At 33.9% G+C, this 12,925-nt stretch overlaps 1 protein-coding gene across 1 annotated transcript; it reads right to left on the bottom strand.

The window, feature by feature from the left end:
* Positions 1-3,032: 3,032 nt before the first annotated feature.
* On the bottom strand, positions 3,033-12,491 carry LOC112021733 (probable LRR receptor-like serine/threonine-protein kinase At3g47570). Its single transcript, XM_065768150.1, is given in 4 exon segments — positions 3,033-3,670; positions 10,879-10,959; positions 11,008-11,359; positions 11,361-12,491. Coding segments are annotated over 4 exon segments (2,202 nt in total).
* Positions 12,492-12,925: the final 434 nt, after the last annotated feature.

Here is a 12,925-nt window from a genome sequence, read left to right as displayed (position 1 = left end):
TGTACCAGTGACATCTCCCAATCATTACTGTGGAAGCAATGCTCTTATGTATACGTGCAATCACGGCTGGCCCGAGGCTTAGGCAACTTAGGCGTAGGCCTAAGGCCCCCACCAATTTATTTATTTATTTTTTTACCTCTTAGAAAAAAAGGCCAATCCCGTTATAAGAGGCCTAAATTTTATAAAAAATACGAAGGCTATAGTATAATTTATAAGCTATACAAAACCCAGCCTAAATCCTCCGGGAAAAGCAAGGAAGTACCAGAATCCATTAGCTATTTAAAGAAAAAAATAGTACTAATGTACTGCATTGTAGAATTCAATACTAGATTGGGAATCCTGATTAAGTAACTAAGAGGAACTAAGATTATAAATTAAGGATTGGTAAGATTGATTACCAATTGATACCCAACAACAACGATCTTTAGTCATGTATGTATGTAAGGTTAAGATGGAAAGACTGAAAAACAATTTGCCATGGAAATCAAATGCATAATTAGAAGAAAAAGACAACACCAAGAGAAGAGAGTCAAAATTGATTAGGTATTCACATGTTGATCAAGCGCTAGCCTGATCCTATAATGAGAAGAAACATAATTCCTTACTTTTTGGCCAGTAAAGTTGCACACTTTTCACTAAAATTTTCAAAGCAAAAAGACAAAAATCAATCTAGATTTTATACTTTATGAATCCGAATTATTAGGCTTGGTTCTTCTTCATCTATTCGGATTCGATTTGTTTTTTTTTTTTCAGAAATCATAACTTTTAATTAAAGTGGGAATTGTTTTTTTGATAATTCGATAGTTACTGTAGGGACTGGGTTCGAGCACTTCTACTCTTTGGATGAATGAACTCAAACCCAACTAGCCCAATACAATGAATTTGTAGAGAATGAGTGTAAGAACTAGGCCTTAGTGAGGATTACAACAGCTAAACATGGTTATGACTGGGTTAAATAACTAGAAAACGGATTTAAAGTGTGAAAGTCCGTCCTTGGCCCTCAACTGAAGGATTTGTAGTTCTTATTGCTTTTCTCAATATCAGGTTACACAGGTCTCTAAGTTGATACCAATTACTATCGTGTTTTGTGCTTCTCCGTGCCCCCCTTTCTGGAGGACTTCTTTACATTATATACTCCCTCTTAGTTAATCTTGACCCTCCATCTGTTGATCATGCAGGTTACTACTTGAGTGCTTGTCCCATCAGCCACTTTCCTCAGCTTTCTGTGAGATACAGCGACCTGGACAACACTGTTCAGGGGTCATTTCCTCATTAATGAGGCCAGAATATTAGTTGTGGGCATTTAATGTGGAGGTGACAGTTCCTTATGGAGTTGCTTCTCCACCATGCTTCCATGGCTGACCCATTGTACTTGTCCTTTCTTGGGACGCTTCGGGAGGTTGCCTTTGGTAGCGTGCCGCTCTTCCCTTCTATGATCTCGACTGGCCGAGAACGGGATCGTCCTCGACTAAGTTTCTTGGGAACCTGGGCTTCCTACTTTCGTCCTCGAATGTTTCTACCTCTTCGGCATGGGCCTTTAGGCCTGACATAAAGTGGGCTGGGGTTGACAAATCCTCAGGCCCCAGAGTTACAATGAGAATGATGAATTTGAACTCTGGATGTATTTAAAACACTAAAAGATGTCAACCAATTGATTTATAAAACTCTTGGCAAAGCGACAATTTTCTTCTCACAGCTTGCATTGCATCTCAAAATTTTTTCAAATATCATAAATTCTAATATTCCTAGGCTTTCAAGTAAGCAATTTAATGCAAAGAAAAAAGACCAAGAAAACTAAATACAGTGGGGGGTTTTTTAGTACATTGATAACTTGCATGTAATATTATGATCTATGCCCATCTTAGGCCACAGTTATAAATCTTTAAGAGCACAGCTCAAGTAACCAATCCATGCAAGTAATAAAATGATGATATCAATTTTATTCAAACTTGGAGAATGTAAATTATGGGCAAACAGGTAGAAACTTTATTATATAATTTATAAAATATAACATCATAATTTATAACCTTCATCACCAATAGACCCTTTTTTTTTTTTTGAGAGAGTTTCAACTTATGGCGTTCGCTCTTGATGATGTTCTTTATTGTTAGACCAATATACTAATTGGTTTTTGATATAGGTGGAGATTGAACCCTATATCTCTTATTTATTTTAAGATGAAGGATGGTTTTTCTAAAAGCACGACAATATAAATTAGCACCACGGCACTTCTTAGGTGAGTTGGTACTTGGTTCCTCCACTAATACAAAATGTTTGGGTTATTAGGGGGAATATATTGAGGCTGTGGGTAGCATAACTAGTAATAGTATTTCTAGCCTTTATTTAAACTAAAAAACCCACAAATGAGCTTATAAATTTTTTTTTTTTTTTTNTGCATGCTCCATGATGTAATCTCCAATAGTACAAGAGATTGTAGGACAACCTAGATCCTTATACTTTGTTGGGGTCTTATGTTGGATAAATGCACTTACCTGTTCTGTTAGGAATGCAGTCTTCTTCACATGATGCTTTCTCTTGATGGTGCATAGATCCTTAATTACCTTGGCATATGTAGGCACTTGCTTGATAACATGCAATAATGGCAAATTTATCTTGACTTGATACAAATGCTCTAATATCTCAGATGCAATGTCCAATTTCCTAGGAAATTTTAAGACTTGTGGAAATGGTGGAGAGATTGGGCTTTGTTCAATTTCACCAAATCCAAGTGACTCAGTTTCATATTTCTCTTTTTCAACTGGGGTCTCCTTAGATTTCTTAGTTACTAAAGGAGAACTTTTATCAATCTCTTTACCACTCCTCAAAATGGTCATAGCTTTTACTTCCTCATGTTTATCCTTAGAGCCAATTATTAGATTTTGATTGATGGGATTGGGTTGAGTTTGGGAAGGAAGCTTCCCTCTCTCTATCCCATTCAATGAATTTGTAAGCCTAGTTATATGACTCTTGGTCTCTCTTACCTCTTCATCTAGCCTAGTGAGCATGGATTCAAACTTTTGATTTTGCTCACTTTACCTTTGGATGAAAATACTAAGTGCATCCTCCAAGGAAGTTGAGGATGATGATGATGATGATGATACATGTGGTGAATTAAAATTCCTTGGAGCAGGAGGATTCAACACATTGTCACTCTTATAACTCAAATACGGATGGTTTCGCATATTTGGGTTATAATTGTTAGAATATGAAGAATTATTTGGCCAATATGAATTAAATGCATGTACTTGTTCTTCTGGCACATTTACGAATGATGAAAAAGATGCACATTCATTTGTAGCATGGTTTATCTCATGACAGATTTTACACACCTCCATTGGGTCCTCTCTAAAGGTAGCGCTAACACTCCTACTTCCTTTCATTTTGAGTGCCTCAATTTCTTTAGTTAACATGCTGATTTTTGCACTCATGTTATCATCTTCCCTCAACTTGAAAACACTTCCACTAGAAGTGGTAGTGTTAGTTCTAGTCCTATCAGTGGAGTCCATAGGGCTAGGTCCAGTCCATGTGTTAAAGTTTTCAGCTATCTCATCAAGATAATCCATTGCATCTTCAGGTTCTTTTTGTAAAAAGTCCCCTCCACATGAGAGTTGAACAAACTGTCGGTTCCTAGGTGTAAGTCCTTCATAAAAATACCTAACTAATCTCCAATCTTCATACCCATGAGTTGGGTAGAAATTGAAAAGATCTTTGTACCTTTCTCAAGCTTGGTATAAGGTCTCATTTTCTCCTTGGACAAAACTAGCTATCCTTCTTTTTACTTGCTAGACTTTGTGGGGAGGAAAGTGTTTCTTAAAAAACTCTTTGGCCATCTCCCCCCAACTATATATAGACCTAGGTTTCAAGGTGTAAAGCCAACTTCTTGCCTTATCCTTAAGAGAAAAAGGAAAGAAACGTAACTTAGTAGTCTCAATAACATTTTGTGAATAGAAACTACTAATTACCTCTTTAAAAGCTCTAACATGGACATAAGGATTTTCATTTTCTTGTCCCCTAAAGTCAGGAAGTATTGCTAATAAACCTTGTTTCAGTTCTACATGTGATGCATTAGGTGGAAACATGATGCATGAAGGAACAGAATTTTGTGTGGGATGCAACAATTCATACATAGTTCTTCTATCCTCCTCATGATTATTACGTGTTTCATCACCCATGATTGACGAAGAAGGTGAAGGAAAAGGTGTGTCAAAAAGATTACCAAAGTACGTTTCAAAATTTTCTAATCTGTCTCTCTTGTTTCTAACCCAAATTCTCATGCAACAATGAATGCCAATCAAATAAAATAAATTAAAAACAAACAAAAAAATAAAAACAAAATAAGGTAAAAAAATGGAATGAAGTTACCAATAGAAGAATTTCCACCAGCTACGCTTTGTTCCAAAAAAAAAAAAAAAAATTGCCTCTAAATACGCAGCAATTCCCCGGCAACGGCGCCAAAATTGCTTGCTCACTCCCAAGTGTAGGAAATCGTAGCAATGTAATTCTCAGAGTACCAAGGTCGAACCACAAGGAGCAGGATAAATTCAAAGACAATATAATTAAATAACAATTTGGGTGAAGAAGAAAAATACTTTTGCTTGGTGATTGTTAACAAGAATAATAATAAAAACTGATTTAAATCAATAATGTAAATACTAGGGTATCAGGGTGTTTCCCTATATCGATATGAGATTCTTTGTGATCTAAGAAAATATATATTTCATAATTGATTGTTCTTATACAATTAAAAACTTATGATTCGGTTGAACTGAGACAATTCAAGAACGCATGATAACCTCAATTAATAATGCGGTTAGAAAAGTTTTCAGAAAAACTCATTCACTTTAAAATCTTATTTCTATTTGAAACTACTAGAAATTCATCTAAACAATAAGAAAAACGTGATTGAACTTATTGAAAGCCCGGAAGAACTAATACTTCAAAAAAAATATAATTGAACAATCAAATATATCATTGATAAAATCTTAGAAAGAATCACATTGAATATTCATACCGTATAGAAGAAATATAACCCCTAGCCCTAGCAAAGAGTTTAGGCTGCCATTAGAGAAAGGAAAATACAAGGTTTTCTCTACCCAAAATTCGTTCTCACAGCCTCCCTTCAAAACCCTAATGTCTAAGTGTCCAAAGAATATAAAACTTATACTATTTTAATTTCCGTCCAGGTTTACAGCAGTAACTTGTGAGTTAATTTCTGCCTTCAAAAATTGGGAATTTCGAAAATCTCAAAACTGAAAAGTTGTAGATATTTAAGTCACGGTTCCAACCCATCTAGTTTTGTGTCAATTGGATTTTTAAAGAGAGAGATACGTCCAAAATACTGATCAGTGCTCAAATCAGATTTTACCTTTTCAGATTCTGCCTCTTTGATTTCTTTTCTTATTTGAAGCTTCCAATCATGGTAGATGATCCAAGCACTCCAGCTGCACCTCCTTACACATTTAAGCATGGTCCTTTAGCTCCACTTTAATTCTAGATTGGCCTTCATTTTCTCACAAATTCCTGAAACTCATCTTTCTCACATGATTTTGAAAGTAGAAAACTACACACAATGAATAGCATCTTATTCAAGAAATATGTAAAGATAAATAATAGGGCTAATGCAAATCATGGCTTAATTATACAAATTAACCATAGAATAAGGAGATAACGTCCACATAAATATATAACAAGTATACATCTTAAGTTTTTTTCTTTTCCCTTCTCCTATAGTTCCTTACTACAATTTCAAGCATGCAAAGACAGTTTTAGTAAGGATGTATTGCCTGCATTTGGATTCGGCGTTAAGTTGCGTTGCGTTTCTAAAACTGCGTTTTCTCTCTCTTTTTTTTTTTTTTTTTTTTTGCCGCACTTGTTGACTTTGGGGGACAAAATTTACTGTTCATGCACTGTTTACATATTAAAAAATATTAAACATGGGTCCCACGATACTATTTATACATTTAAAAATTATTTTGCTATAGTGTTTTCAGCAACTTTCAGTAACAATAAGTTGTATCCAAACGAACCCATTATATCTAGAAAATAGAACATGTTATATATAACCTTTAAAAGTTGTAAGTTTCTTTCCCACTTTTACTTGTATGAAAATATGCCTATATTATAATATCCAAGAGAAAGGATGAACATCAATGTTGCTGTAGTTGAGCTGCATAAAATTCGACAAAACATTCTTAAAACTAGCATACACGAGACAAGGACTTCAAACTATAGGTAAATATTGTTTTCTCATTGGGATGTAGAATTTGGTCATGTATCCACCCAAACCACATGATAGGGAATCATATAGTGATTAGAAGGCCACAATCTTTCATGTCAGTGCTCTCTTTTTTCCCTAGCAAAACTGAGAAGAATGGAATCGCTTAAAAATTGATATGCTCATTCTGCCGTCATACTACATAGGATTAGAATGACCCCAATTAATTAATACCTAAATGTTTCTTTTATCCATTAAATATATAGCTTGTTCACTTTTTTTTTTTTAAATATATATAAAGAGGCCTAAAAAGTTTTTTCACTTGGGTGATTTGCACTATGGAACGACTGAGATCACAAAAAATTGGCTACAATCCTACTAGTCTAGACAGAGATCTCCATTAATGACTTAAGCTTAAATTATTGCCACATGTATTGAATTAGTGACATAGAGATGTAAACTTGTAAAGGCTACAAAGTTAACCAATTTGTTGGACAATCATTTTTTTCTTAAAAATAATAATTAAATAATTAAATAAACTAATTTGTTGGACAAATCTTGCTTGTCTATAATTCTAAATCTTCTACGTAAAAGGATTGCCAATTCCATAAATATTAAATGATTTGAGATATCATAATTCCACCAAAATAAAATGTGATGCTTAATTTTCAAATTAAATTAAGTCGTAGGTAAAGAGTTAATATTTATCTTTTAAATTTTTGTTACTGCTGGAAAGGCCTCACTCACCATATTGTCATTATTTGAAATCCAAAGCTTATTATATTGAAATTTATCTTCTTTCACTGCAGGTAGGCTGATGACTTATCATGAAGGTTGCCATCATAGTTTGCCAAGTTTATGTTATGTAATATTGGTGCAAATAATTTGTAGCTCCCTAGTTGTTGTTGTTGTTGTTGTTTTTTTTTTTTTTTTTTTTTTTTTTTGAGAAGGAGCTCCCTAGTTGTTTAATTCATCACTAAGTCTTTTTTTTCTTCCCTTCTTGTATCAAGTGAATAAATTTTCTTCATAATTAAATTAACTTATGTGTTTAATGCACTATTGATTAACATTTGTAGCCAAGGTCTCTTCTACAATAAAGACCTATAGGCTACAAAACATGGTGTATTCTGTTTTCATCTTCTATTTTCTATGGAACCCACTATAGCACCACTTACTGTAATTCGCCAATTACTTAAAACTCTAAAGTCATTTTCTGTTAATTTCTACAACACAAAATACTGCTACTAAAGTTCTTACATACCAAAAGTTCCCTTAATTAGTGTCTATTTGGCTTTGCGCTAAGAACTAAGAGAAGGGGTAAAAAAACCAGTGTGGTAATTAATTTTATCAAAAGAGCATTAAGGCCCTCCAAAAAGCCTTTAGCAAGAGCTCAATTAAAAAAAAAAAAAAATTTATAAGCTCATTTGTGGGTTTTTTAGTTTAAATAAAGGCTAGAAATACTATTACTAGTTATGCTACCCACAGCCTCAATATATTCCCCCTAATAACCAAACATTTTGTATTAGTGGAGGAACCAAGTACCAACTCACCTAAGAAGTGCCGTGGTGCTAATTTATATTGTCGTGCTTTTAGAAAAACCATCCTTCATCTTAAAATAAATAAGAGATATAGGGTTCAATCTCCACCTATATCAAAAACCAATTAGTATATTGGTCTAACAATAAAGAACATCATCAAGAGCGAACGCTAACATTTGCAGGTGTAAAAGAAATTTCAAAAAAAAAAAAAAAAAAAAAAATCAAATGCTTGAGGTAACTTCTTCCCTTTATACTTGAATTTCTTTTGGTTTTGATACATTGAGGACAATGCAATATTTTAGTTGGGGGGAGAGGTCTACACATTTTGCTGCACCTTGCATGATTTTTTTTCTTTCTTTTTGGTTGCAACTTTTCAATTATAAAAAAAAAAACCTTGAATTTCAATGCAGAAGAGTTATAAGCTTTATTTTTATATCATGTGATGGAATGAATAATGCTGAGTTGGTTATACTATTTGTAATATTAAGACTCTTTCATGAAGAGCACAATTGGAAACTTTTGAGGACAATAGCCAGGTTAGCGGACGGTTAGACGTTGGATATGCATGGATCCTGAACAAGCTAGATATAAGCTGAAACTCAACCCATATGGAGAGTTCTTGAGCCTTACTTTTCTTTGTGAGAGTATACCTTTGTTTGAACTCTTAAATTTCTCTCAAATGCTTCAGTTTTTGTAAAAGATCTCTATATTTTTTGGTTGACTATTGGAAACATTATGGGTAGATATACTTATTTTTGTCCTTAGGCATGCTGGTTTATGTGGAATTTTAGGAGATGAGAGCCTAAGACCACCAATTTTTTGTCACCAGCTAAACAAATATTCAGCCTACCTTTACATTAACCATTGTCACCATTATTTGAGTCATGAGAAATATTTCTACAATACCACAAAACATTTTTGTTTATGAGTGTTCTCTTGGGGGTTCAAGTTTTGAGCAATTGATGTGTTTAGATACCACCATTGTCTCTTTTTTCTTCAAAAAAAAAAAAAAGAAAAAGAAAAAGAAAAAGAAAGAAGAGACATACATAATCAATCAATAAATTATTGGTGTCTTACACATCTTTCATGTATTTCAGAAGGGTTATATGGTTGAGTAAAGGCTATTTTGATTCAAGTTGGTTGTTATCGCTATGAGTTGGGTTTGGCTTAAATTTTCTGCATTTGATTCATATACCTCATATTTCAAAGAAAGCAGTTTGCCTTTACCTAGCCATAAGATTATACTACCACTGAGCTTAAAGTCCTACTTGATCCTAAAGGTGCATGGCTAGTATGTATTTAGGATAAAAACTAGGGATGAGAATGGTATTAACCTCATGTTTCCAGGAATTCAACATCATTTCTAAGAGATCTTTTTCCGTTGTTCTAGCGGTTGTTTTTGTATACACATGTGATATTCTTAAAAATTCTTCTTTCCTTTTTGTTCACATGTGATTTGAAGAGAAAAACCATTACTTCTATGTGTGTTCTTTCAAAGTGTTGATGACTTAAGATAGGTTTTGGAGTAGAGGCTCTAATCTGGATTATTCTTGGTCTATGCATATTTGGAAAAGCCGGTTTGATTGGATGGGCTATGCACACACACACTCCAAAAGTGAAGCTAGTGAAAGCTCTTTGATATGATGAATAGTATCCCAACTCAAAATTGAAAGTTCATTTGTATGATATAATGATAAAGTAGACTAACATTTGCTGCAAGAATTTTTAGGAAACCATTGACTTTTGTGGTTAGAGTCACTGCAAACCCTCACGAGAGTAAACTCGTCCACTAGGGTGATCTAGGGGTTCAAAGACTTGCTGCACATGGGAAGTGCAGTCGTGCAGCCTACGAAAGTGGCTTGTATTTTAGTTTTAATTTTTCACTTTTAGAGACATGGGTGCTTTGTGGATTGCTAGGGACTAGCAAGATTTAAGTTGGGGGGTGTGATAACGCCTTAAAATGTATACTTGTTATATATTTATATGGACGTTATCTCCTTATTACTATGGTTAATTTGTATAATTAAGCCATGATTTGCATTAGCCCATACTATTTATCTTTACATAATTTCTTGAATAAGATGCTATTCATTGTGTGTAGTTTTCTACTTTCAAAAAATCATGTGAGAAAGATGAGTTTACAGGAATTTGTGAGAGAATGGATGCCAATCTAGAATTAAAGTGGAGCTAAAGGACCATGCTTAAATGTATAAGGAGGTGCAGTTAGAGTGCTTGGATCGTCTACCATGATTGGAAGCTTCAAAAAAGGAAAGAAATCAAAGAGGTAGAATTTGAGAAGGAAAAATCTGATTTGAGCACTGATCAATATTTTGGGCGTATCTCTCTCTTCAAAAATCCAATTGACACAAGGCTGGGTGTTGGAATCGTGACTTAAATATCTACAACTTTCCAGTTTTGAGATTTTCGAAATTACCAATTTTTGAAGGCCGAAATTAACTCACAAGTTACTGCTGTAAAGCTGGACGAAAATTAAAATAGTACAAGTTTTATTTTCTGTGGACACTTAGACATTAGGGTTTTGAAGGGAGGCTGTGAGAACGAATTTTGGGCAGAGAAAACCTTGTATTTTCCTTTTTCTAATGGCAGCCTAAACTCTTTGCTAGGGCTAGGGGTTATGTTTCTTCTATACGGTATAATATTCAATGTGATTCTTTCTAAGATTTTATCAACGACATATTTGATTGTTCAATTATATTTCTTTTGATGTATTAGTTCTTCCAGGCTTTCAATAAGTTCAATAATGTTTTTCTTATTGTTTAGATGAATTTCTAATAGTTTCAAATAAAAATCAGATTTTAAAGTGAATGAGTTTTTCTGAAAACTTTTCTAACCGCATTATTAATTGAGGTTATCATGCGTTCTTGAATTGTCTCAATTCAACCGAATCATAAGTTTTTAATTGTATAAGAACAATCAATTATGAAATATATATTTTCTTAGATCACAAAGAATCTTATATCGATATAGGGAAACACCCTGGTACCCTAGTATTTACATTATTGATTTAAATCAGTTTTTATTATTATTCTTGTTAACAATCACCAAGCAAAAATATTTTTCTTCTTCACCCAAATTGTTATTTAATTATATTGCCTTTGAATTTACCTTGCTCCTTGTGGTTCGACCTCGGTACTCCGAGAATTATATTGCTATGATCTCCTGCACTTGGGAGTGAGCAAGCAGGAACTATAGGAGAAGGGAAAAGAAAAAAACTTAAGAAATGTAAATATTTACCTGGAGGAGTATAACCAATTGTTCCTCTAACCCCTATGGAGCTTGATTGATTAGTAGAACAATCTTGGGTTGCATCATGAAGGAATGTTGCCAAGCCGAAGTTGCCTACATGTCCAATCATTTCATCATCAAGAAGAATATTGCTTGGTTTGAGGTCACTATGAACAATTGGCGTTTGGCAATGATGATGTAGATAATCCAATGCACTAACAACATCAATGGCTATATTCAGTCTTTGGAGGAGACTCAACTTTCTTGGTTTCTCAAGAGCCTCATTTATTCTTGGAGTTGGATGTAACCACTCATCTAGGTTGCCATTTCCCAAGAACTTGTATATCAAAGTTTTAAAATCACGACCCTTGATAATTAATATTGGAACATGCTGTGATCACCTTAACAAGATTTCGTTGTCTGATGTTTCTTAGAGCTCCACACTTTGCTATGAAACTTTTGGAAGCTCCATGATGCAAAAGGTTGAGGACCTTGATAGCAACTGTTTGTCTACCATGATTAAGAATTCCTTTATAAATAGGCCCAATGCTACCCACACCAATTAAATTAGCAAAAGAGAATCCATTAGTTGTGTTTAGGAGACTTTGGTAAGATACATTCAAAAGTGAATTTCTTGAATCACTTGAGATACTTCCATTCCTTTTCTTTCGTAAAGAATAGAGAAGTAGAAGCAACACAATCAAAGTTACTCCAAAAAGTCTAGAAGCTATAAAAATTATTAACTTCAAGGTAAGAGTTAACTTCCTCTTCTTGGTTTTTTTGTATTTGCATATAGGAAGTTGAAACTTAGGTATACCCCCACAAAGCTTAGCATTTCCCTTTACCGAAGTTCTACTTACGTTCTTGAAAACTCCGTTGATTGGTAACTCACCCTCAAAATGGTTGTAAGATAGATTCAAAAATTTCAAGTAGACAAAGACCTCCAAAAATTTTGGAATTTCACCAGACAAATTATTTTCAGAAAGCTCTAGATATTGAAGACCTCTTAATGATTCTAAAGATGGAGGAATGATCCTTTGGAAGAGGTTTTCTCCCATGTATAGGAATTCAAGCTTTATGCAGCTTCCAAGACTTGCTGGAATTTTTCCAGACAACATGTTTGTAGAAATATCCAATCGTTCTAAGTTTATAAAATTTCCTATTTCCATGGGAAGGATACCAGCAAATTGGTTGGCAGACAAATTTAGAAAAACTGGTGAGAATGAGAGACCAATGACTTGTGGGGATATCAAACCATTGAGATTGTTATTAGCAAGATTCAAAGTAAACAAATTTCGACACCTGCTTAGACTTAGAGGGATATTTCCTTGAAGATTATTCTCATGTAATTCCAAATCTACCAAAATTGTTAAATTTCCAATAGAGAATGGAATGTTCCCATAAAAATTATTTGTATTTAATGTCAAAACTTGTAACTTGTGAAGCTTTCCAACTTCATGGGGAATATTACCTGAGAATTTGTTCTGCCACATATCGAGTCTCTCTAAATTGATCAAATTTCCTAATTCAATAGGAATCTTTCCAGATATTTTATTATTATCTAGAACCAATTCAGTAAGAGTAGTTGAGAAATTGCCAGTGCACTTGGGCAACTCTCCCCCAAAATTATTGCCATTTATACCCAATCTAGTCAGATAGGTGGCATTTGTCAAAGAACAAAGAAAACTCAAGTCATTTGCCCCTCCATTTCCAAGATTGTTAGAGGTAATGGCAAAAAATGAAATTCTATGTAGCTTCTCCAAAGAAGAACTTTTCCCCTTTGTGTATTATTGTTCAATGTAATCACATTTAAATTTGAGGCATTAGATATTGAAACAGGGATAAGTCCAATAAATTGGTTCTTGGCAACAACAATTTCTTCAATATTTGGTAGTGTCATACCTATTTCCGATGGAAGATGTCCTTG

The sequence above is a fragment of the Quercus suber genome, unplaced genomic scaffold, assembly GCF_002906115.3.
Source record: "Quercus suber isolate HL8 unplaced genomic scaffold, Cork oak 2.0 scaffold_894, whole genome shotgun sequence".
NCBI lineage: Eukaryota > Viridiplantae > Streptophyta > Magnoliopsida > Fagales > Fagaceae > Quercus > Quercus suber.
This window is presented reverse-complemented; position numbering and strand designations above follow the sequence as displayed.